Source organism: Oncorhynchus masou, chromosome 5 (assembly GCF_036934945.1).
Source record: "Oncorhynchus masou masou isolate Uvic2021 chromosome 5, UVic_Omas_1.1, whole genome shotgun sequence".
NCBI lineage: Eukaryota > Metazoa > Chordata > Actinopteri > Salmoniformes > Salmonidae > Oncorhynchus > Oncorhynchus masou.
Window position 1 is genome coordinate 51,024,072 of NC_088216.1, and position 27,732 is coordinate 51,051,803.

Sequence of the window (27,732 nt, forward strand, 5' to 3'; positions counted from 1 at the left end):
GCAGAAGCAGCTGGCATCTTGACAGTTCTGTTATCCATAAAAGCTCCAGCAGCAGCAGACAATTGCATCAACCATTGACTCCACCAGCAGAACTTGCCTCCCGAACCCTTTCTCTCTCACTCGCAGGATGGCTGCTTCTCTATCTGCAGGCAAGCATGAGACTCTCCCAGGGCCGGTGCAGGACACCCAAAAAAGTGTGAAGGAGCGCGGCCAGTGGGATACCAAAATGGAGTTTATTCTAACTGTGGCTGGTGCTATTATTGGACTTGGAAATATATGGAGATTTCCCTATCTTTGTTACAAGAACGGTGGGGGTGAGTCAACAAAGTCTTATTGGTTAACATACAAATCATTCAAACCCAGACAGAAAATATTTACGCAAGAAGCAATCTAATATCACACAGTCACACAGTCAACAGTGGCTTGTTGGTTAAACATGTGCATATATTTCTACGTACTTTTAGTGGGGTCGGTGGGGGTAAGGAGGTCAGTCCCTTGAAAAAATGTTCTTTAGAACTTCCAAAATCTTCTTTAGAACTTCCAAAAGACTTACCATATTTATGGGTCAGTTTAGTGAAAATAAGAAATAGGTGTGTGAGGTATGTTGCAGCTGATCTAGTCTTTCATAACAGCTATTCTTACATTGAACCAGTCTGCTAGCTCAAGAGTTGGTTATGGCTCATGAAAATACTGTAAATATAGTCATCAGTTCTGTCCTTATTTTTTTATTTAACAGTTACAGTTGTATACTTTGTGACTCACAGGCAAGTCCTAAATGTAGAGAAGAACATGAAAATTAACCCAAAATATATTTGATCTTATTTTATATTTCTCCCTGTGGGGGTGTGGTATATGGTCAATATACCACAGCTAAGGGCTGTTCTTAGGCACAACCCAACCCACAAACCACCAAGGTGCCTTATTGCTATTAGAAACTGGTTACCAATGTAATTAGAACAGTAAAAATAAATGTGTTTTTTTTCAAACCCGTGGTATACAATGCAATCAGCATTCAGGACTCAAAACACCCAGTTTATAATACAGTGTATTCTACAGGCTTGAAAGATATAGAGAACTATGTATGCTGTCAGTGTCAACTTATCTCAGCACCCAGAACCAAGTCAGCTATATTAAGGCTGTCACAAAAGATTTGTGTCAACTGAAGTTTAACGTTTGAAAGTAGATTAACAATAGGCATTGTATGGAGGCCTAATATATATGACTCCTTCCTGTACTATAGGGGCGTTCTTCATCCCGTACATCCTGTACCTGGTGACCTGTGGCATCCCTCTGTTTATCCTGGAAACGGCTCTGGGCCAGTACACTAGCCAGGGTGGCATCACCTGCTGGAGAAAGATCTGCCCGGTGTTTGAAGGTGAGTTTCTCTGTCCAGTCCTGTACACTTAAGTTAAAAGTTACTTTTTCAAATGCCTTTGCCGCAGCACAGGTAAGTTACATTGTTATCATTGTGACAAACACTGGTAGGATGAGCCTTCACTAACTGCTTCACAGATAACGTCATAATGTAGATGTGCATAGCATGGTCTTGTTACATCACAGTGAAATTAAAAGATGATGCTACATCTATGTATATTTGAAACGTTATTTAAGTTAAATAAGGCACACAGCAATGAAGAGTAGAGTGAGACTTACAGTAGAGTGAGTAGGCTCTATGATAGGGTGTGCGTTCGTTATTTGCGGTGAGACACAAAGCAAAAAATTGGTTTGTGATCTTCATTCATTAAGATGTCTGTGCAGTTATATAAGGCCTCTCCCATTCTGAGAATATGTTTAAAACACTAACTCAAATATCTAACTCATATTACAACAGTGTCCCTTTCTGAAGACCCAGTCTGCATTACATTTTCATTAAAAATGTTGAATTAAAAATAATATATGACATTTAGCAGACACTTGGAATTGAACCCATGACCCTGGCGTTGCTAGAGCCACACTATTACCAACTGAGACTGAGTCACAGCTGAAGCAAGCACACTAACTTTCAAGGAATAAAAAAAGTTATTTCCAAAAATGCAAATCAAACAGCATTCAGAAACGGTACTTGTAAGACATTGATTTGGATTTTAGACATTTTTTCAGAATTAATGGGGCCCTGTGGTAAATCTGACTCATGGGGAATCAAATACAACCAAGGTAAATGGGAAAATCATGTTAGGTTGTTGATTTTTATCAGCATGTTGATATGTTTCTCTTCTTGTCTTCATCAGGAATGGGCTATGCCGCCCAAGTGATTACTATATATGGATGTATGACCTACATTGTGATTCTGGCGTGGGCTTTCCTCTACCTGTTCTCATCCTTCGCTATTGACCTGCCATGGGCCAACTGCAACAATGCCTGGAACACAGGTATTTACAGTACTGGTGACTCTACTGAAACTTGGTGCAGAGGCGGACTGCTATGTTTCATAGGTTTCGATTGAAACGGGCCCCAGCTGCCCACTGACTGACTGATAAAATAATTTTAAAAACATTATATGGTCTACGTATTCAAAAATATATTGAAATTAAAAACATATATGAAATAAATATTTTCAGTTGTGGGATAATCATAATCGTTGCAGGTAATGTCCTTGAGAAAATGTCCCTTTTGGGGGAAATCAAACAGTGCATTCGATAATCATTGCAGAAGCATCTACCTTCGTAGCTTAGTTGTAAAACACAGAGTGCTGCAAACAAGTAACATCCATCACAAAAGTTCAACCAGTCCTAACCACCCACAATTCTAAACTGCTTGCAGGCACAATAGTTCAGTGGAGATCATGAACAGTCAATGTGTTCAGGTGAACACCTTCTGACAGTTTAATAGAAAACAGTGAAGACAGACAAAACAGTGAGAATAGTGGGGGAGGGGTGCTTTCTGCTGTAGGCTGTCTTCTACCTCTCACTACCACTCCCCCCTCCCACATCAACGTTTCTACCTTGTCATCGGACCTCTTTGCTCAGACTGAATTAAGTACATTCAAATGTACTCTGGGCGATCCACCAATTCAGTGCTTTTTGAGAAGTGTAACTTGGTCCAAAAAAACCCGTTTCATTTCCCCAAATTTTGGCATTCTGTCATAAAGAGCACATTTTCAACTTCATAAACCTCGCATCTCAGGAGGTTACATACAAAAACAAATGTTTATATTATGTTCATATTAAGTGCCAAATAAATGAACAGGGTTAATGATTTAATTTTAAATCCGTCATAAATCCCCTTGTGACAGGGAGAATGGAAGCTTGTGTGCAACAGGGAGTGGCATTTTATTGATGTTTTTTTTAAACATTTCTAGCCTGTCTATCTATGGGTAACCTAACATAGCAGCTGTAAAAGAAATGCCTGAAACTAAATCCCCTACATACTGGTCTTGACAAGAAGAAAAACAACTGTTGGGGGAGGTTCACTTCTGCACTGTTCAACTAAACCAGCAAATTTGATGGAGGAGTTAAGATGGAGTGTTGCCTTGTTCTTCTCCAAAAGCTCTTGTTAATGTACACAGGCACTCTTTCCATTTCCCCTGAAAACCGGAACATCCAGTTGTTGTGGACTCAGCAGAGGCTAATCTATGGGCAACAGGGTTGACACGTTGTGCTCAGTTTTCAACCACTAAACACTAGACAATTGCCAAAAAGAGTAGAACCAGCTCACCTGCTTTTACGCTATGATCTGACTATTAGATGTTGAATGTTACTTTCGAAAAATATATTTTGAAAGGAGTAGTTTCATGATATTAAATTGAGAAATCAGTTCACATAATGGGGTTGACCTTAAAATGAGGGACAGATGCAAATTAATCACTAATCACATTAAATAAATAATAATCTTCATAAATTACTTTGTAAACACAACTAAGTAACTAGAGCATTGCAATGATGGTGAAAACTTGGGAGAAATGTTGGGGTTAAAACTTCTTATGGCTGCAGGGGCAATATTGAGTTGCTTGGATATTTAGTATTGGATAGAAAACACTCTGAAGTTTCTAAAACTGTTTGAATGATGTCTGTGAGTACAACAGAACTCATATGGCAGGCAAAACCCTGAGAAGAAATCCAAACAGGAAGTGAGAAATCTGAGGTTGGTATATTTTCAACCCATGCCCAATTGAAATCACATTGGGATATGAATGAAGTTGCACTTCCTGGGGCTTCCACTAGATGTCAACCGTCTTTAGAAACCTGAATGAGGCTTCTGCTGTGTTGTGGGACTGAATAAGAGCTGAATGAGTCAGTTTACAGGCAGAGAGCCCTTTCCTGGTCACGCGCATTCCACATGATATCGACTTGCGTTCCGTTGCTTCTGTAGACACAAAGGAATTCTCCGGTTGGAACTTTATTGAAGATTTAAGATAAAAACATCCGAATGATTGATTTTATACTTAGTTTGAAATGTTTCTTCGACCTGTAATATAACTTTTTGAAGTTTTTGTCTGAAGTTTTGACGCACGAGCGTTTGGATATGTGTACCTAACGCTAACAAAAGAAGCTACTTGGACATAAATAACGGACATTATCGAACAAATCAAGCATTTATTGTGGAACTGCGATTCCTGGGAGTGCATTCTGATGAAGATCATCAAAGGTAAGGGAATATTTGTCATGTAATTTCTGGTTTCTGTTGATTACAACATGACGGCAAATTTGATTAATTTTCTGAGCGCCGTCTCAGATTATTGCATGGTTTGCTTTTTCCATAAAGTTCTTTTGAAATCTGACACAGCAGTTGCATTAAGGAGAGGTATATCTATAATTCCATGTGCATAACTTGTATTATCATCTCCATTTATCATGAGTATTTCTGTTGAATCGATGTGGCTATGCAAAATCACTGGATGTTTTTGGAACTAGTGAATGTAACGCTCCAATGTAAACTCAGATTTTTTTTATACAAATATGAACTTAATCAAACAGAACATACATGTATTGTGTAACATGAAGTCCTATGATTGTCATCTGATGAAGATCATCAAAGGTTAATGATTAATTTTATCTCTATTTGTGCTTTTTGTGACTCCTCTCTTTGGCTGGAAAAATGGCTGTGGTTATCTGTTGCTTGGTTCCCTCTCCGACTGAAAAAGACAGTTGCAGTTGATATATGATCGATTATTTATTTTAAAAACAACCTGAGGATTGAATATAAAAACGTTTGACATGTTTCTGTGGACATTATGGATACTATTTGGAATTTGTCTGCGTTGTCATGACCGCTCTTTCCTGTGGATTGCTGAACATTACGCGCCAAACAAACGGAGGTATTTTGGATATAAAAATAATATTTATGGAACAAAAGGAACATTTATTGTGTAACTGGGAGTCTCGTGAGTGAAAACATCCGAAGATCATCAAAGGTAAACGATTAATTTGATTGCTTTTCTGATTTTCGTGACTAAGCTACTTGATGCTAGGTGTACATAATATGATAAACTTATACAAACGCGTGGATTGCTTTCGCTGTAAAGCATATTTTCTAAATCTGACACGACAGGTGGATTAACAAAAGGCTAAGCTGTGTTTTGCTATATTGCACTTGTGATTTCATGAATAAAAATATTTTTAGTAATATTATTTGAATGTGGCGCTATGCAATTCAGCGGTTGTTGATGACAATTATCCCAATAAAGGGAGGGCAGCCATAAGACGTTAACAACAAGATTACCTTTAAAATGGTAAAAGATACATGTATGTTTGAGGAATTTTAATTATGAGATTTCTGTTGTTTTGAATTTGGCGCCCTGCACTTTCACTGGCTGTTGTCATATCATCCCGTTAGCGGGATTGCAGCCCTAAGAAGTGGGTTAAAATCTTCCTAGAAGTCACAGAGGGTGAAATGTGACACTTTGAATTCTCCATGTGGTCTATATTAAAATGCAATATTGGTGCACTCTTCTCGTGGAAAGACCCACTCTCTTTTTAAAAAAGTAAACAGACTCTAAAACTGTCCTATTCAAACCAGGTTTGATACTTCTGTCCCATAGCGTTTAGCATTTACAAGTAGCTTTTGAGTCAATCACGTTAAGAGGATCTGGATATTAGCTAGCATATCCACTTCAAGCTGTCAAGTTTATTACATGCTACAACTAGACTTCAATCTATTTCAGATGCTTGTGTGACATTTGGCACCAAGAATGCCAGCAGCAATTGGACTGGTTCTCTCCTGAATTCGTCATCTTCCGTTGTGGAGTTTTGGCAGTAAGTCTATAATTAATGCTGTGTTTTTTCACCACTGCATCTTTCATGATTAGATGCTTGACTACTTACATGAGAAATGAATAAGGTACCATAGTTTTATTTTTTTTAAAGAGAGTTGTATCATAATGTTTAAATTATTGTTATAAGAATACAATCAACTACAATAGGCTGCAACACATTTACATACAATACATTTTCTTTGGGGATCAAATGTATTGCAGTGTCAACCATTTCTCCTTACAGACGGCGAGTGCTGCGGATATCAGATGGGATTGAGTCCTTGGGAAGTATTAGATGGGAGCTGGCTCTGTGTCTTCTACTGTCATGGATTGTCTGTTACTTCTGTATCTGGAAAGGAGTGAAGTCTACTGGGAAGGTAAGGGTTATAAGATATTGTAGTCAGATAGTAGTTTCATAATTATGCATCATTCCAATCTCAATCAAATTTAAAATCAGAGGTAAAAAAACAACAACAAAAAAACAGAAAAAAAACCTGTTATTTTCTGTAGCTGTAAAGTTACTTGGTGAGACAATGGGTCCGTCGTTAGTGTGGTAATACCAGTATGTGTGGCTATGTTGTGTTTTCTGTATTGTACTAACCCTGTACTACTAATTCATAGGCAGTGTACGTCACGGCTACCTTCCCCTATGTCATGCTAGTGGTGTTATTTGTCAGAGGAGTGACCCTTCCAGGAGCTAAAGATGGCATCTTCTACTACTTGTATCCCAATGCAACACGGCTAGCTGATCCACAGGTATTATCTGTAGTATAATCTGTAGTATAAATCTATGGGCCAGTTTCCCAGACAGATTAAGTCTAGTCTTGGACTAAAAAGATCATAGGAACAGGACCTACTGTATCTCCTGTCACATGAGGCAGCTTGATGTACGAGTAGACCCCCTAAACAGGATGTTAGTCTATCACAGGGCCTTAGCCCCAATCTATCTCCTCAAAGCTGAGTAGCAAGCAGAAAAACATCAGGTCCCATTTTTACACAACCAGGGATTGAACTCCCAACCTTCCAATCTTAGGGAAGACTGTCTAACCACAAGGTCATTGAGTCTTAGTCCAGGAGTATGCTTGATCAGTGTCCATGAAACCAGCCCTCTAAGTCTTTCTCTATTCTCACCACATCTTAAGGGTATACATTTCCGTTGTGACATGTTCAGTTTATAACTTTAGTTTAAGTCTTCTTTGTCTGTTTGTTCATCAACAAGGTTTGGATGGATGCAGGAACGCAGATATTCTATTCTTATGCCATAGGCCTGGGCTACCTGACTTCTCTTGGAAGCTACAACAAATACAACAACAACTGTTACAAGTGAGTTTTCAACTAGGCTGTGGGTTTAATAAAACATGTGGCATGTTGAAGATCTCACATAGTTGGCTTATTTAGCAGTGCCATGAGGATCTATAGCCATAAGATTTCTCCAGCCAGTCTGGAGACAGTAAAGGCACATCTGGGTAGGTGAGGTTCTGGCTGGAGGAGTAGAACACTTAGATAAGAAAAGCTGCACAATCTCATGACTCTGATGCATTCATTCTAGTCACTGAATAATGTTTTGACAGCAAGCTGCGTACATCAGGGTTTCATCTGGTAAACACTGCAGGTCAAGATCTCTTCAGAGCATATAATAATAGTTGTCTCCATCAAATACAGTACGCCCAGGAGAATTCATGGCACAACATGTCATGTCACAACACTACCTAAATTGCCATGAATGTTAATCACCTGTATTTACATCTTATTAGACCCTTGCCAATGACAACACTGCATGTTAAAGAGGGTGACTTAATCATGTGTTGAAAACGTTTTCGTGCCTTGCAGAGACTCCTTCTACCTGTGCTTGTTGAACAGTGGGACCAGCTTCGTGTCTGGTTTTGCCATCTTCTCCATACTGGGTCATATGGCTCGAGAACAGGGTGTGGACATCTCTGTGGTTGCTGAGTCAGGTGAGTCTCTAAAGGACATTCATCTACAAGGGTGTGACTCCTTATTGTTCTCCTGATCAACCTAAATACTGTCTGACAACATAACTGCACACTTTCCTCATCTGAATTTAATTTTTGTCTACCTCCTCTGGTAAAAGCACTGTCTGTGTCCGAAGTACTGTACATCTTGCCTACTACTTACTAAAACAACATACTGTGTACTAATCGTACTACATACTATTTAGAACATATGCCTACTATTTAGAACGAAAGTACGGGTATTTGGACACAGCCCCTGTCTCACCTCATGGAATCTTAATCTTTAAAAAAAAATTTTTTTTTACATACCATCACACATAACTGAATGTATTGTTCAATTAATTCAATCAAATTATGTTTGGATACATATATTCTATAACGTTTTCCTTGTTGTCCTGCTGCAGGTCCTGGCCTGGTGTTCATAGTGTACCCCCAGGCAGTGTCCCTGCTCCCCTGCCCTCAGTTCTGGGCTGTCTGTTTCTTCACCATGATCATCCTATTGGGAGTGGACGGCCAGGTTAGAGCTCACCACGCCCTCCACCAACACCTCCACCTGGGTCTCTTGTCCCTGCTGTTCTTTCCTCTACTTTCCTTTCCCATGTATAGTACATTGCCCTCTCTCATGTTCCCCAGTTTGTCGGCCTTGAGAGCCTAATGACATCAGTAACGGACGTCTACCCAAACCTCATCAGAAAAGGCTACAGGAGGGAGATGCTGCTGCTGCTCATCTGCTGCTGCTGCTACCTGGTCGGACTCATCATGGTCACAGAGGTGAGAGGTCACAGACGCAGGTCTCCAATGCACACCAGCTCGAAGACTGTTGTTGCTGTTGTTGTGTTACTACAGAGGTGGTTCTCTGATATCTGAACATATAATATCAGGAACATAAATTGAAGCACCTTAATGAGGTAAGTTAAATAATAATAATGGCAATAAAAGGGTGGATCTGGGTAGCACTTTTTGATCCAAGTCCTTTATGGTTGTGTATTACAATAACTATAGTGGACAAAAATGTAAACAATTTCAAGGATTTTACTGAGTTACAGTTTATATAAGGAAATCAATAAATTGAAATAAATTCATTAGGCCCTAAAGTATGGATTTCACAAGACTGGGCCAGGGTGCAGCCATGTGTTGGTCAGGGAGGGCATGGGCCCACCCAATGGGGAGCCAGGCCCAGCCAATCACAATGAGTTTCTCCCCACAAAAGAGCTTTATTACAAACATAAATACTCCTCAGTTTCATCAGCTGTCCAAGTGGCTGGTCTCAGACGATACCGCAGGTGAAGAAGTCGTATGTGGACGTTACACGTGGTCTGCGGTTGTGACGCTGGTTGGACGTACTGTCAAATTCTCTAAAACGACATTGGATTCGGCTTATGGTAGAGAAATGAACTTTCAATTCTCTGACAACAGCTCTGGTGGACATTCCTGCAGACAGTATGCCAATTGCACGCTCCGTCAAAACTTGAGACAGCTGTGGCATTGTGTTGTGTGACAAAACTTCACATTTTAGAGTGTCCTTTTATTGTCCCAGCACAAGGTGCACCTGTATAATGATCATACTGTTTAATTAGCTTCTTGATTTTCCACACCTTTCACGTGGATGGACTACCTTGGCAAAAGAGAAGTGCTCACTATCAACGATGTAAACAAATTTGTGCACAGAATTTGAGAGAAATAAGCTTTTTGCGCAAATGGAAAATGTCTGGGATCTTTTATTTCAACTCATGAAACATGGGACCAACACTTTAAATGTTGCTTTTATATTTTTGTTCAGTGCATTCGGAAAGTATTCAGACCCCTTGACTTTTTCCACATTTTCTTACTTCACATCCTTATTCTAAAATGGACTAAATTGTTTTTTGCCTCATCAATCTACACACAATACCCCATAATGACGAAGCAAAAACAGGTTCTTAAACATTGTTCTTGGGTATGACGCTACAAGCTTGTCACACCTGTATTTGGGGAGATTCACCCATTCTTCTCTGCAGATCCTCTCAAGCTCTGTCAGGTTGGATGGGGAGTGTTGCTGCACAGCTATTTTCAGGTCTTTCCAGAGATGTTCGATCGGGTTCAAGTCCGGGCTCTGGCTGGACCACTCAAGGACATTCAGAGACTGGTCCCGAAGCCACTCCTGTATTGTCTTGGCTATGTGCTTAAGGTCATTGTCCTATTGGGAGGTGAACCTTTCGCCATTGCTTGAGGTCCTGAGCACGCTGGACCCGGTTTTCATCGAGGAACTCTCTCAACTTTGCTCCGTTCATCATTGCCTTGATCCTGACTAGTTTCCCAGTCCCTGCCGCTGAAAAACATCCCCACAGCATGATGCTGCCACCACCATTCTTTGCCTTAGGGATGGTGCCAGATTTCCTCCAGACGTGACCCTTGGCATTCAGGCCAAAGAGTTCAGTCTTGGTTTCATCAGACCACAGAATCTTGTTTCTCATGGTCTGAGAGTCATTTACATGTAGGTGCCTTTTGGCAAACTCCAAGCGGGCTGTCATGTGCCTTTTACTGAGGAGTTCATTCCGTCTGGCCACTCTACCATAAAGGCCTGATTGGTGGAGTGCTGCAGAGATGGTTGTCCTTTTGGAAGGTTCTCCTATCTCCATAGAGGAACTAAGGGAGCTCTGTCAGAATAACTATCGGGTTCTTGGTCACCTCCTTGACCAAGGCCCTTCTCTCCTGATTGCTCAGCCAGCTCCAGAAAGAGTCTTGATGGTTCCAAACCTTCCATTTAAGAATGATGGAGGTCACTGTGTTCTTGGGGACCTTCAATGCTGCAGAAATATTTTGGCACCCTTCCCCAGATGTGTGCCTCAACACAATCCTGTCTCGGATCTCTACGGACAATTCCTTCAACCTTATGGCTGTCAACTGTGGGACCTTATGTAGACAGGGGTGTGAATTTACCACAGGTGGACTCCAATCAAGTTGTAGAAACATCTCAAGGATGATTAAACAGGATGCACCTGAGCTCAATTTAGATTAATTTCATACATTTTAGAATAAGGCTGTAACATAAAAAATGTCAATGGGTCTGAATACTTTCTGAACGCACTGTGATCTGTAAACATTGATTGTACTCTATATTGAAGCTTCCTTTTTTCGGCAGGGTGGCCTCTACATCATCCAGCTGTTTGACCATTATGTGTGCAGTGGTGCCACTCTGCTGCTCCTCTCCATTTGCCAGTCACTCAGTATTGGATGGATATATGGTAAGAATAGAGAAATGACACTATGTAATCATGGGCAAACACATACATATGCAAATCTAGCTTCCTCGCCAGATTTTCTCTCACTATAAAAAATAATAATAATTGAAAGTCCTGAAAGGGACATGAGTCCGCACTGGGCACACACTGATTGAATCAACATTGTTTCAACGTAATTTGTTAACATATTGCGACATGGAATCAACGTGGAAAATACATTGGATTTAAAAAAAGTCATCAACCAGTACTGTTTTCATCTCATTTCAACCAGTGTTGTAAACATTTAAAGTATGGTAAAATGTCAACTTAAATACATAGAAATAACCTAACTAACAGGTTCTTACATCAATCTAATTTCAACATAATCAACAGAACTATCTATATGTTGAAATTGCATAGAAAATTCCACAAAGAAACCAAAGTATTTTTCATCCTACATTCAATATACTGTATGTGCAATGTTCCCTCTAATTGAATATTGTGAGAATTCTGTGCAACTTCCGGCTTGTGTTTCCATGGAAAACTGAGGCTGTACCCACTTTAAGTTACAGTTTTAGACTGTCGCCAATAGGCTATTGTAGCTATTTGAGCATAATGTAGGTCTATCAGAGTGGCAAATTTTCACATGGAAATAGCTTTTGATTTCTATGATATAGCCTACAGCAGCCTATGTGGTGCTCAAACAGCCTACATTCCATCATGAGACCTTTAAAAACTGTTTTAGATTATGCAGGGCTTGACATCAATTAATGTTTTTTTTACCTGGTCTGTAACACCATGGGCCAAATCGGTGACTGTAAATAGGTGACTGTAATTATGTGACTGTAATTGTATTGTCTTGCTTGATGCAAGAAACCACTTAAAATTAAGAACAAATTATTATTACCATACAGAGAACAAGACAATGTAGGCTACCCTCTGCCTATTGGCTTATTTGCATAATCAAGCCTATCTCAAAATACAACATTGTCCCTTTAATACAAATAAACAAGTTTTTTTCTCCTGACTCGCTTTTCAAAGACAGTTTGAAATGTACATGTGTTGTGATCTTGTAGGAAGAAGTAATTCCTGGGCTAATAACTCGCTAACTAGCAAAGAACATCAACAAATGTGCACACGCGTGGCTCTGTGCCCTGATCTGAAAATGGGCATCCACTGGCGGGTGATTGAAAGGCTGCTCGTGGGCTAGGGTCAATAGACGCACTCTGGCTCTGACTACAACAAAATCACAGGCTCAATCTGGCAAAGTTCAATTTGGTTTGGTTTGTTGCATTGAAAAGAAGCTGATATTATGTCGATTAGATCACATCAGAGAAAACATTGATCTATAGTGCAAACTAATGGGGCGAACTGTGAAGTTCAATCTCCTGCGTCTTTGCAAGGGCTGGCATTTCTTCTGTGCGGCAGTCCCGGAGGAGGTGTGTGGCCGCTTAGAGGGAACATTGACTGAGTGGCTGAAATACCACTGTTGTTGGTTACCCAAAGAATGTGGACACCTGCATGCCGAACATCTCATTCCAAAATCATGGGCATTCATATGGAGTTGATCCACCCTTTGCTGCTATAACAGCCCCCACTCTTCTGGGAAGGCTTTCCACTAGATGTTGGAAAATTGCTGCGGAGACTTGCTTCCATTCAGCCACAAGAGTATTAGTGAGGTTTGGCACTGATGTTGGGCGATTAGGCCTGGCTCGAGGTCGGTGTTCCAATTCATCGCAAAGGTGTTCGATGGGGTTGAGGTCAGGGCTCTGTGAAGGCCAGTCAAGTTCTTCCACACCAAACTCGCCAAACCATTTCTCTATGGATCTTGCTTTGTACATGGGGGCATTGTCATGCTGAAACAGGAAAGGGCCTTCCCCAAACTGTTGCCACAAAGTTGGAAGCAAAGCATTGTCTAGAATGTCACTGTGTGCTGTAGTGTTAAGATTTCTTTTCACTGGAACTAAGGGGCCTATACCGAACCATGAAAAACAGCCCCAGATCATTATTTCTCCACCAAACTTTACAGTTGTCACTATGCATTTGGGCAGGTAGCGTTCTCCTGGCATTGCCAAAAACAGATTTGTCATTTTCAACTGCCAGATGGTGAAGTGTGATTTATCACTCCAGAGAACCTGTTTCCAAGTGTACAGACATGAAACAAAAACAGAGTCAATAACACCTGGGGAAAGAACCAAAGGGGGTGACAGATATAGGGGAGGTAATCAGGACGGTGATGGAGTCCAGGTGAATCTCATGAAGCGCAGGTGTGCGTAATGATGGTGGCAGGTGTGCGTAATGATGACTAAACTGGCGACAATGAGCACCAGAGAGGAGGAGCTGGAGTAGACGTGACAGTACCCCTTCCCTGATGCTTGGCTTCAGCCTCGGGATGCAGACCAGAGGGACGGCCTCAAGGACCAGGAGTGGGCCGATTGCTTCTGCTGAGGGGCAGGAACCTGTAGAGCTGGGCTGAGGCTCGGGAACCTGTAGAGCTGGGCTGAGGCTCGGGAACCTGTAGAGCTGGGCTGAGGCGCGGGAGCCTGTAGAGCTGGGCTGAGGCGCGGGAGCCTGTAGAGCTGGGCTGAGGCGCGGGAGCCTGTAGAGCTGGGCTGAGGTGCGGGAGCCTGTAGAGCTGGGCTGAGGCGCGGGAGCCTGTAGAGCTGGGCTGAGGCGCGGGAGCCTGTAGAGCTGGGCTGAGGCGCGGGAGCCTGTAGAGCTGGGCTGAGGCGCGGGAACCTGTAGAGCTGGGCTGAGGCTCGGGAACCTGTAGAGCTGGGCTGAGGCACATGCACCGAATACAACAACCTTACAGTGAAATGCTTACTTATGAGCCCCTAACCGACAGAGCAGTTTTAAAAAATATGGATAAGAATAAGAGATAAACTAATAAGAGATAAAAGTAACAAGTAATTAAAGAGGAGCATTAAAAATAACAATATATACATGGGGGTGCCGGTACAGGGTCAATGTGTGGGAGCACCGGTTAGTTGAGGTAGTATGTACTGTACATGTAGGTTAATGAATTAAAGTGACTATGCATTGATGACAACAGAGTAGCAATGGTGTGGAGAGGGAGGGGCAATGTGAATAGTCTGGGTAGCCATTTGACTAGATGTTCAGGAGTCTTATGGCTTGGGGGTAGAAGCTGTTTAGAAGCCTCATGGACCTAGACTTAGCGCTCAGTACCGCTTGCCGTGTGGTAGCAGAGACAACAGTCTATGACTAGGGTGGCTGGAGTCTTTGCCAATTTTCAGGACCTTCCTCTGACAATGCCTGGTATAGAGGTCCTGGATGGCAGGAAGCTTGGCCCCAGTGATGTACTGTGCCATTCGCACTACTCTCTGTAGTGCCTTGCGGTTGGAGGTTGAGCAGTTGCCATACCAGGCAGCGATGGTGCAGCTGTTGAACCTTTTGAGGATCTAAGGACCAAATCTTTTCAGTCTCCTGAGGCAGAATAGGCTTTGTCGTGCCCGCTTCACGACTGTCGTGGTGTGCTCGGACCATGTTAGTTTGTTGGTGATGTGGAAACCAAGGAACTTGAAGCTCTCAACCTGCTCCACTGCAGCCCCATCGATAAGAATGGGGGCGTGCTCGGTCCTCTTTTTCGTCGTCCACAATCATCTCCTTTGTCTTGATCACGTTGAGGGAGAGGTTGTTGTCCTGGCACCACCCGGCCAGGTCTCTGACCTCCTCCCTATAGGCTGTCTCGTTGTTGTCAGTGATCAGGCCTACCACTGTTGTGTCATCGGCAAATTTAATGATGGTGTTGGAGTCATGCCTGGCCGTGCAGTCATGAGTGAACAGGGAGTACAGGAGGGGGCTGAGCACGCACCCCTGAGGGGCCCCCGTGTTGAGGATCAGTGTGGCGGATGTGTTGTTATCAACCCGTGCCACTTGGGGGGCAGCCCGTCAGGAAGTCCAGGATCTAGTTGCAGAGGGAGGTGTTTAGTCCCAGGGTCCTTAGCTTATTGATGAGCTTTGAGGGCACTATGGTATTGAACGCTGAGCTGTAGTCAATGAATAGCATTCTCGCATAGGTGTTCCTTTTGTCCAGTTGGGAAAGGGCAGTGTGGAGTGCAATAGAGACTGCATCACCTGTGGATCTGTTGGGGCGGTATGCAAATTGGAGTGGGTCTAGTGTTTCTGGGATGATGGTGTTGATGTGAGCCCAGACCAGCCTTTCAAAGCACTTCATGGCTACAGACGCGAGTGCTACGGGTTGGTAGTCATTCAGGCAGGTTACCTTAGTGTTCTTGGGCAATGGCACTATGGTGGTCTGCTTAAAACATGTTGGTATTACAGACTCGGACAAGGAGAGGTTGAAGATGTCAGTGAAGACACTTGCTAGTTGGTCAGCACATGCTCGCAGTACACGTCCTGGTAATCCATCTGGCCCAGTGGCCATGTGAATGTCGACCTGTCTAAAGATCTTACTCACATCGGCTGTGGAGAGAGTGATCTCAGCGCACAGTCTTCCGGTACAGCGGGTGCTCTACACATATTTCAGTGTTATTTGCCTCGAAGTGAGCATAGAAGTAGTTTACCTCGTCCGATAGGCTTGTGTCACTGGGCAGCTCTCGGCTGTGCTTCCCTTTGTAGTCTGTAATGCCTTGCAGGCCCCGCCACATCAGACAAGCGTCATAGCCAGTTTAGTACGACTCGATCTTAGTCCTGTATTGATGCCTGTTTGATGGTTCGTCGGAGGGCATAGCGGGATTTCTTTTAAGCTTCCGGGGTTAGAGTCCAGGTCCTTGAAAGCGGCAGCGCTAGCCTTTAGCTCAGTTCGGATGCTGCATGTAATCCATGTTTTCTGGCTGGGGTAGGTACGTACGGTCACTGTGGGGACAACGTCATCGATGCACTTATTGATGAAGCCAATGACAGATGTGGTGTACTCCTCAATGCCATTGGCGGAATCCCGGAACATATTCCAGTCTGTGCTAGCAAAACAGTCCTGTAGCTTAGCATCTGCTTCATCTGACCACTTTTGATCTAGTGACCGGTGCTTCCTGCTTTAATTGTTGCTTGTAAGCAGGAATCAGGAGAAAATAATTATGGTCGGCTGAGGCGCGGGAGCCTGTAGAGCCTGCTGAGGTACGGAAACTTGTAGAGACGGGTGAGGCGCGGGAACCTGTCGAGCCGGCTGAGGCACGGGAGCCTGATGAGCCGGCTCAGGCATAGGATCCCGTCGAGGCATGGAAGCCTGACGAGCCAAACGAGACTTGAGAAACTGTCGAGCCAGCTGAGGCATCCCCGGTAGCATCGGCAATGACAGCCTGATGAGTAAACCAAGGCTTGAGAACCTGTCGAGCCAGCTGAGGCATGAAAGCCTGATGAGCTAGCTGAGGCATCTCTGGTCGCTTCGGCAATGGAAGCCTGACAAGCCAACCAAGGCTTGTGAAACTGTCAAGCCAGCTGAGGCATGGAAGCCTGACGAGCCAGCTGGGGCATCCGGTTGGCAGCTGCCCTTGGACCCGAAAAAAGCAAAAGAAAATCACTGTTATTCTGTAAGGCGTTATATTGTAACGTGTACGCTAAGAATCGGGAAGCAAGTACAGGGAGTGTATTTAATAAATAACGGTATATGGAACAAACAAAGAACCACGACTAGCATACAGACATGAAACATATAAATAGAAACAATAATGCCTGAAAATCCAAAGGGAGTGACAGATATAGGGAAGGTAATCAGGAAGGTGATGGAGTCTAATGGGGCGCAGGTGCACGTAACGATGGTGACAGGTGGGCGTAATAATTAGGAAATTGGCGACAACGAGCTGGAGTAGACGTGACACAGGATACCCACTGAGCAGACACTGGTTGAATCAACGTTGTTTCAAAGTAAAGTAAAGTAATTGGTCAATGTATTGTGATGTGGAATCAACATGGAAAATACATCAGATTTTAGTCATCAACCAGTACTGTTTTCATCTCATTTCAACCAGCATTGTAAACATTTAAATAAGGGTAAAACTTTAACTTTTTAATTTTTTTATTTTTATTTTTATTTCACATTTATTTAACCAGGTAGGCTAGTTGAGAACAAGTTCTCATTTGCAACTGCGACCTGGCCAAGATAAAGCATAGCAGTGTGAACAGACACCAGAGTTACACATGGAGTAAACAATTAACAAGTCAATAACACAGTAGAAAAAAAGAGAGTCTATATACATTGTGTGCAAAAGGCATGAGGAGGTAGGCGAATAATTACAATTTTGCAGATTAACACTGGAGTGACAGATGATCAGATGGTCATGTACAGGTAGAGATATTGGTGTGCAAAAGAGCAGCAAAGTAAATAAATATAAACAGTATGGGGATGAGGTAGGTAAAATTGGGTGGGCTATTTACCGATAGACTATGTACAGCTGCAGCGATCAGTTAGCTGCTCAGATAGCAGATGTTTGTTGGTGAGGGAGATAAAAGTCTCCAACTTCAGCGATTTTTGCAATTCGTTCCAGTCACAGGCAGCAGAGAACTGGAACGAAAGGCGGCCTAATGAGGTGTTGGCTTTAGGGATGATCAGTGAGATACACCTGCTGGAGCGTGTGCTACGGGTGGGTGTTGCCATCGTGACCAGTGAACTGAGATAAGGCGGAGCTTTACCTAGCATGGACTTGTAGATGACCTGGAGCCAGTGGGTCTGGCGACGAATATGTAGCGAGGGCCAGCCGACTAGAGCATACAGGTCGCAGTGGTGGGTGGTATAAGGTGATTTAGTAACAAAACGGATGGCACTGTCATAAACTGCATCCAGTTTGCTGAGTAGAGTGTTGGAAGCTATTTTGTAGATGACATCGCCGAAGTCGAGGATTGGTAGGATAGTCAGTTTTACTAGGGTAAGTTTGGCGGCGTGAGTGAAGGAGGCTTTGTTGCGGAATAGAAAGCCGACTCTAGATTTGATTTTAGATTGGAGATGTTTGATATGAGTTGAATACATTGACTTGACTAACAGGTTGTTACATCAATTTAATTTCAACATAATCATCAGAACTATATATACGCTAAAAGTGTGTGGAAGATTCCACGTAGCAATGTAATCAAATCTTTTCCATCCCATATTCAATTGTATATTCAATTCAAGTGTACTAACCCTTTCTCATAACCCTAGCCTTAACCCTTTAACCTAACTCCTATACTAGCTAAAGTTAGCCACATAGCTAGAATTCATAACATACCATACGTTTTTCAAATACGTAACATGTTGTACGTTTAGAAAATTCGTAACATATAATACAAATTGTAATTCGTAACATGTTTTTTTCATTGCACTGTTCCGAACAGCAAAATAAAGTTCTGAAATGGTTCGAACCAAAAAAAGGTACTGCTTTTTATCGTTCTTTTCTGTTCCTTTTAAGACCTCTGACATTGATTTTTTTAAACATTTAGCTCAACATTAAATTACTTCACCAATCAGTGCGGATCGAGCAGCTTGCTATGGAGTGGGTAAGCGATTTATTCTTCATAGGGAAGTCGTTAAGAGCAAATTGTCTTTTGCCGTAACAGCATGGTTTAATTTAATCATAATAACAAACAAACACACACTGCACTGTGCTGTCAGTCACTATGGACAGACAAGTGTAGGGTGCGAGATGCGACTGAAATTTTGCGGGTAGGGAGAGAGGGTGGAGGAGGAGGCTTGGCTTGAAGTGCTGGGCATCTTGTTATGACATGATTTACTGGAATTAGGCTTCTATGAAGGAATTTTGAATGTCTTTGAACTTGAGAGATTTGGCTTGACGTTGGATCAGAGCTAACAATCTTGTGTGTGCAGAGCAGCACTAGAATAAAAACACAATTTACCTTACCTTTCTTACCAACTTACAACTTACCTTTCTGTAAATCTGTAAATCCAATGTGGAACATGATAATTATAGTATCCTTAACTAGCATTGAAAATGTTAATCCATTCTTCTCTATTTAAACATCTCTCTTCCTAATTTTTGAATCACACTTATAATGTCATCAGTTGGCTATAGTAAGCGATGCTTCGGAGAGGGAGGGCCAGGCAGTTTACACACACACACTGGCAAAGATTTCCAGCTGGCAGGCAGACACTAGAAGACGTTTGAGTGACAGAGTGAGGGCTTGCATAGGCGTTTGTTGCAGTTTTTGTGGGACTGGAAAAAAGGCTTGTAACGTAAAAGAACGTTGTTAACCGGTTCCCATGCTTTTAAAATAACGGTTCTGTTCCATAAATATATAGATCACTTTCGTTCCCGGTTCTAACTCTGTTCCTCAAATATTATTTTCTGTTTTTTAATTCTGTTCCCTGAACTGGTTCCAACACCTGATTACAAGGGATTGGAGCAAGTAGGTTGGCTTCTAGGCATTTGTATATTACAGCATAATAATACTAGGTGTTTTATATAACTTGCGCTTCTAGAGGCCTAAACAAAGGCTTCCAAACTGTCCGTGATTCCAGGGTAAAACAGATCAAATGGACGTGATTGAATATTCAACCATCATAGGTTAAATAAATCCTCTTAAGGATCGGACCCTTTTTTTTCATTTTCACCTTAAATGACATACCCAAATCTAACTGCCTGTAGCTCAGGACCTGAAGCAAGGATATGCATATTTTTGATACCATTTGAAAGGAAACACTTAGAAGTTTGTGGAAATGTTAAATTAATGTAGGAGAATACATTAGATCTGGTAATTGATAATACAAAAAAAATCATGTATTTTTCTTTTTGTACCATCATCTTTGAAATGCAAGAGAAAGACCAAATATAGCCACTTTCAAGGCACGCCTTAAAATATGTTAATGAGCCAGCAATTCTTTCCCCTCCCACAATACTTTTCTACAATGCACCATAATTTATAGTATGCAGCATTAAATATACAGCAAAACAATAATACAGTATGTTCTTGTTGAATAGTATTGAAAAAAATAGTAAGGAATTGCTAATAGTGAGTATGTAACTATATATTACAGCATACCAACTGATATTTGGTATTTTATATCACTTGCAGGCCTTAACAAAGGCTTCTAAACTGACAGTGACTAGAGGGACAAACAGATCAAAAGGACAAGGCCAGCCACTCAACCATTACAGGTTTGCGACTTGCTGCCACTCTGATCTGTCCCCTATAACAGGTATTCCCAAACTGGGGTACGGGGTACGCACAATGCCATCGGGGTACGCCAAATAAAAATATGAATCACATTTTCAAACAGTACATTTATATTTTCCAGTGGAGCTATACATTTGGGTGAGGTTTTTTTCTTGCCTGAGTAGCCTCGTTTCACTGACAGAAATAAAATTAAACCATCTAGTGTTCAGCGAAATAACAACACAATGTCAAATACAGGTAGCCTAGTCAAATAATTAACATCCAATCACATTAACCGTTACTCTCTCAAGGGAAACCTTCACTCTTGCACAGACATTTAGAAATGAAACATGAGAATGTAAAAAACAAGCCACGGGAGGTTTTTGAGCGAGAATAAAGATGACTTTCGAGTAGTAAGACATGTATAAAAGCAACAGATACCATTAATAAGAAGGGGCTAGAAGCGTCTTATATGGTGAGCTACCCCATACTATTGTGGAGGACTTAATTCTTATTGCTGCTGCGGATATGGTTGGGACAATGCTGGGGGAAAAGGCCCAAAAAACTATACAGACAATGCCTTCATCAAACAACATTGTTTCAAGACGCATCAGTGACATGGCAGGAGATGTTTTGAAACAATTACTGCTTCACATACAAGCCAGTGAATTATATGCATTACAGCTGAGCCAACAGGCCATGGCAGGCCTGGTATATATGCTTTATGTTTATGGGGTTCAATTAAGGATGACATCCTCTTCTGCAAACCATTGGAAACCAGGAAAATGTGAGAGGATATTTTTAAAGTACTGGACAGCTTTGTGATATCAAATGGACTTTGGTGGTCAAGATGTATTGGTATCTGTACTGATTGCCCAAAAGCCATGACAGGGAGACACAGTGGAATGGTAACGCGCGTGCAAGCAGTTGCTCCCGACGCCACTTGGGTACACTGCAGCATCCACCGAGAGGCTCTTGCTGCCAAAGGAATAACTGACAGCTTGAAAGACATTTTGGGCACTACAGTGAAAATGGTTAACTTTGATATTAAAACAAGCCCCCTGAACTCCCTTGCATTTTCTCCATTATGCAATGATCAAATCAAAGTTGATTTGTCACGTGCGCCGAGTACAAGTGTAGATATTACAGTGAAGTGCTTACTTACAGGCTCTAACCAATAGTGCAAAAAAGATATTAGATGAACAATAGGTAAGTAAAGAAATAAAAATAACAGTAAAAAGACGGTGAAAAATAACAGTAGCGAGGCTATATACAGTAGCAAGGCTATAAAAGTAGCGAGGCTACATACAGATACCGGTTAGTCAGGTTTATTGTGGTAGTATGTACATGTAGATATTGTTAAAGGGACTATGCATATATGATGAACAAAGAGTAGCAGTAGCGTAAAAGAGGGGTTGGGGAGGGGGGTACACAATGCAAATAGTCCGGGTAGCCATCTGATTACCTGTTCAGGAGTCTTATGGCTTGGGGGTAGAAGCTGTTAAGAAGCCTTTTGGACCTAGACTTGGCGCTCCGGTACTGCTTCCCGTGCGGTAGCAGAGAGAACAGTCTATGACTAGGGTGGCTGGGCTCCTTGACAAATAGGCTTTGTCGTGCCCTCTTCACGACTGTCTTAGTGTGTTTGGACCATGATAGTTTGTTGGTGATGTGGACACCAAGGGACTTGAAGTTCTCAACCTGCCCAGTCAAGCTATTAGAATCCCTGACCAGCTCACAGCTAACTTTTTAAACTTCTCACTTTATTCTGAATGTTAACCAGTCTGGTTTAGATTTGGACATAGCACTCTTTCATTTCTATGCTTGTTTTACATGTTGTGTTAAATTGCCTAGATCATAAAATCATTGTGCTGCCTTATTTACAGACCTTTCCAAAGCCTTCAACACTGTTTGCCATTCCCTACTCATTAAAAGACTGTCTGAAATGGGATTGGATCAGGAGTCTAGCAAATTCTTTAAGACTTATAATACAGACAGGACACAATGTGTGCTTAATTAACTGATGGTGTCAAGTCCAGTTTCCTCAATATTATCAAAGGTGTACCATAAGGATTGGTTTTGGGACTATCTATTAAATCCTGTAATATTGTATGCAGACGATATGGTTATGTATGCCATTGCACCAACTGTTGATCAAGCTATGTTAGAGCTGCAATCTTATTTTGTTACATTACAGAAAGGCCTTGTTGATTTAAAACGTGTACTTAATGCAGGCGAAATAAAATATACACTACCAGTCAAAAGTTTTAGATCACCTACTCATTCAAGGGTTTTTCTTTATTTGTACTATTTTATGCATTGTAGAATAATAGTGAAGACATCAAAACTATGAAATAACACATGGAATCATGTAGTAAACTAAAAAGTGTTAAACAAATCAAAATATATTTTTTATTTGAGATTCTTCAAATAGCCACTCTTTGCCTCGATGACAGCTTTGCACACTCTTGACATTCTCTCAACCTGCTTCACCTGGAATGCTTTTCCAACAGTCTTGAAGGAGTTCCCATGTATGCTGAGCACTTGTTGGCTGCTTTTCCTTCACTCTGCTGTCCAAATCATCCCAAAACATTTCAATTTGGTTGAGGTCGGGGGATTGTGGAGGCCAGGTCAACTAATGCAGCACTCCATCACTCTCCTTCTTGGTAAAATAGCTCTTACACAGTCTGGAGGTTTGTTTGGTCATTGTCAAGTTGAAAAACAAATAATAGTCCCACTAAGCTCAAAACAGATGGGATGGCATAGTGGTAGTCATGCTTGTTAAGTGTGCCTTGAATTCTAAATAAATCACAGACAGCGTTACCAGCAAAGCACCTCCACACCTCCTCCATGCTTTACGGTGGCAAATACACAAATAAAATAATGTAATCCGTTCACCCACACCGCATCTCACAAAGATACAGCGGTTGGAACCAAAAATCTCCAATTTGGACTCATTAAACCAAAGTACAAATTTCCACTGGTCTAATGTCTGTCATTTAAATGTATTTATAAAGCTCTTTTTAAATCAGCTGATGTCACAAAGTGCTGTACAGAAACTCAGCCTAAAACCCCAAACAGCAAGCAATGCAGGTGTAGAAGCATGTGTTTCTTAGCCCAAGAAAGTCTCTTATTATTGGTGTCCTTTAGTAGTGTCTTCTTTGCAGCAATTCACACAGTCCCCTCTGAACAGTTGATGTTGAGATGTGTCTGTTACCTGAACTCTGTGAAGCATTTATTTGGGCTGCAATTTCTGAGATTAGTAACTCTAATAAACGTATCCTTTGCAGCAGAGTTAACTCTGGGTCTTCCATTTCTGTGGCGGTCCTCATGAGAGCCAGTTTCATCATCATAGCGCTTGATGGTTTCAAAGTTCTTAAAATGTTCCGTATTGACTGACCTTCATGTCTTAACCTTTTGTGAGTAGGGGGCAGTATTTTCATTTTTGGAAAAATAACGTTCCCGTAGTAAACGGGATATTTTGTCAGGACAAGATGCTAGGATATGCATATAATTGACAGCTTAGGCTAGAAAACACTCTAAAGTTTCCAAAACTGTAAAAATATTGTCTGTGAGTATAACAGAACTGATATTGCAGGCTAAAGCCTGAGAAAAATCCAATCCGGAAGTGCCTCATGTTTTGAAAGCGTTGCGTTCCAATGCGTCCCTATTGAGCAGTGAATGGGCTATCAACCAGATTACTTTTTCTCCGTATTCCCCAAGGTGTCTACAGCATTGTGACATAGTTTTTACGCATTTATGTTGAAGAATACCCGTAAGCGGCTACATTGCGCAAGTGGTCACCTGATGCTCTCAGAGTGATTCTCGCGTAAAATACAGAGGTAGCCATTATTCCAATCGGTCCTACTGAAAAACCAATTGTCCCGGTGGATATATTATCAAATAGATATTTGAAAAACACCTTGAGGATTGATTATAAACAACATTTGCCATGTTTCTGTTGATATTATAGAGCTAATTTGGAATATTTTTTGGTGTTTTCGTGCGATTTCTCAGCCAAACGTGAAGAACAAACGGCGCTATTTTGCCTACAAAAATAATATTTTTTGAAAAAAGGAACATTGGCTATCTAACTGGGAGTCTCGTGAGTGAAAACATCCGAAATTCATCAAAGGTAAACTATTTAATTTGATTGCTTTTCTGATTTCCGTGACCAAGTTTCCTGCTGTTAGCTGGACAAAATGCTATGCTAGGCTATCGATAAACTTACACAAATGCTTGTTTAGCTTTGGATGTAAAGCTTATTTTAAACATCTGAGATGACAGGGTGATTAACAAAAGCTAAGGCTAAGCTGTGTATCAATATATTTCATGAATAGGAATATTTTCTAGGAATATTTATGTCTGTTGCGTTATGCTAATTAGTGTCAGTCGATGATTACGCTCCCTCATGTGGGATGGTGGACTGTTGTTTCTCTTTTCTTATTTGAGCTGTTCTTGCCTTAGCCCTATTTGGTAAAAGACCAAGTCCATGTTATCTTCTGTTTACCCCCCTACCTTGTCACAACACAACTGATTGGCTCAAATGCATTGAGAAGGAAAGACATTCCACAAATTAACTTTTAACAAGGCTCACCTGTTAATTCAAATGCATTCCAGGTGGCTTCCTCATGAAGCTGGTTGAGAGAATGCCAAGAGTGTGCAAAGCTGTCATCAAGGCAAAGGGTAGCTATTTGAAGAATCTCAGATATAAAATAAATTTTGATTTGCTTGTTCTATAATTCACGCAAAAATGTCTCAGATGCACTACACATTTACTAATTGGAATCGTTCTCTCATCGAGTGTGTTCCCGCCTATAAATATCTGGGCATTTGGATTGATAAAGATCTTACGTTTAAAAAACATACGGAAGAGCTAGTTAAAAAGATACAATGTAAAGTGGGCTTCTGTCACGTCTACTCCCGCTCCTCCTCTCTGGTGCTCGTTGTCGCCAGTTTACTCATCATTACTCACACCTGCCACCATTGTTACGCGCACCTGCGCTTCATGAGACTCACCTGGACTCCATCACCTTCCTGATTACCTCCCCTATATCAGTCACTCCCTTTGGTTCATTACCCAGGCATTGCTGACTCGGTTTCATGTTTGTACACTTTTCATGTTTCTTGTTTTGTACTAGTTTCCATTTATTATAAAATTTGCACTCCATATAGTTGCTTCCCGATTCTTAGCATACAAGTTACAGAATAATGCCTCACCAAAGGAAAGCCTCAGCCAGCTCTGTGGGTTCTTGCTCCTCAGCCGGCTCTGCGGGTTCACGCGCTCGTACCGGCTCTGCGGGTTCATGCGCCTCGTGCCGGCTCTGCGGGTTCATGCGCCTTGTGCAGGCTCGTCGGGTTCCTCAGGGAGGAGGTACTGTCACGTCTACTCCCACTCCTCTCTGGCACTCATTGTCACCAGTTTACTCATAATTACACACACCTGTCACCATCGTTACGAGCACCTGTGCCTCATGAGACTCATCTGGACTCCATCACCTTCCTGATTACCTCGTCTATATCTATCATTCCCTTTGGTTCTTTCCTCAGGCGTTATTGTTTCTGTTTATATTTTTCATGTCTGTACGCTACTCGTGTTTCTTGTTTTGTTCCATGTAACCTTTATTAAATACACTCCCTGTACTTGCTTCCCAATTCTTAGCGTACACGTTACATCCTGTAACATGTCTGTCTCTTTCGAAGGTGCTGAACGCTTCTGTGACAACATTGAGGATATGATTGGCTATAGGCCCTCCACCCTGGTCAAGTATTGTTGGCTCTACATTACCCCTACTATCTGCACAGTGAGTTTAAACCCAGTCCATTTCTATCATTATTTAATACATTTTTTTAATGGATACAACTGAAATTATGCTTACAAAACTTTCTGCTGTCTATCAATGGCAAGGTAAGACATAATCAAAACAACAATGAAACAACATCTTGAACAACAACAATTAAACGCCATCTTCTTTTCTCTCTTCAAGGGAACCTTTGTATTTTCCCTGCTGAAGTACAGTCCTTTGAAGTTCAACAACACATATTTGTACCCGTGGTGGGCCTACTGGCTAGGCTGGTTCCTGGCTATGTCCTCCCTATCTCTCATTCCCATCACCATGGTCTACAAATTGTACTGGGGCAAAGGGACTTTCTGGCAGGTCAGTATGATGGGAAGTTTTCCCTGGAACATTTAAAAGTGTGAATGATTGCATCAAATTCTTGTTGTTGCACTTTGTCATATTTACAAAGTTAATAATCTAGACATTTTAAATTAGAAAAGCTAAATAAAATGAATCTGATCTGAAAGGCTGGGACCTTTCATCTGGTTCTTTCATCTCTAGCATAGAGTTTATGCACAATTCTGAGATTTGTAAGAATACTTTTGTAGCACATTGATTATACTTACTTTGAGACCACTTTGCTCCCAAGCGCCTCCAGACAATCTGTCGGCCAGCAGATGACCTTCCTATGATGATGAAGGAGGAGATGGTAGGTCTCTATGCTCTGGACCATGTTACTGACGATGAGAAGACATACAGCAATAATCTATAGACTGACTGTTCTACTACTACTTTTGGGGCTGGGTTCCCAGACACAGATTAAGCCTAGTGGGACTGAGACCATGATTTTTCATCCAGGACAAGGCTTAATATGTGTCCGGGAAACCAGCCTTTTTTTGTTGTCTATTTTTGTAACTTAAAAAAATATATATATATATAGATACACACACACACACAGTGTCAAGAAAACGTATGTGATCCCTTTGGAAATACCTGGATTTCTGCATAAATTGGTCATCAAATTTGATCTGATATTCATCTAAGTTACAATAATAAACAAACATAGTGTGCTTAAACTAATAACATTCAAATGATTGTATTTTTTTGTCTATATTGAATGCATCATTTAAACATTCACAGTGTAGGTTGGAAAAAGTATGTGAACCCCTAGGCTAATGACTTCTCCGAAAGCTAAATGGAGTCAGGAGTCAGCTAACCTGGTGGCAGGGTAACCTAGTGGTTTGAGTGTTTTATTAGTAACTGAAAGGTTGCAAGTTCGAATCCCTTAGCTGACAAGGTACAAATCTCTCATTCTGCACCTGAACAAAGAAGTTAACCCACTGTTCCTAGGCCATCATTGAAAATAAGAATTTGTTCTTAACTGTCTTGCCTAGTTAAATAAAGGTAAAATGAAAAAAACCTGGAGTCCAATCAAATAGAGGAGATGAGATGTTGGTTAGAGCTGCCTTGCCCTATAAAAAAACACACGTAATTTGAGTTTGCTATTCACAAGAATCATTGCCTGATGT

General features: G+C 41.5%; 1 protein-coding gene across 1 annotated transcript; it reads left to right on the top strand.

Moving 5' to 3' along the window:
* On the top strand, nucleotides 1-27,077 carry slc6a11a (solute carrier family 6 member 11a). The gene is made up of 14 exons (XM_064965907.1): nucleotides 1-314; nucleotides 1,241-1,375; nucleotides 2,229-2,369; nucleotides 6,101-6,191; nucleotides 6,435-6,567; nucleotides 6,812-6,946; nucleotides 7,410-7,513; nucleotides 8,021-8,145; nucleotides 8,568-8,680; nucleotides 8,797-8,934; nucleotides 11,285-11,387; nucleotides 26,127-26,227; nucleotides 26,411-26,581; nucleotides 26,853-27,077. The coding sequence occupies exons 1-14, from the start codon at nucleotides 128-130 to the stop codon at nucleotides 26,973-26,975; spliced, it is 1,800 nt and encodes a 599-aa protein (XP_064821979.1). The 5' UTR covers nucleotides 1-127; the 3' UTR covers nucleotides 26,976-27,077.
* Nucleotides 27,078-27,732: the final 655 nt, after the last annotated feature.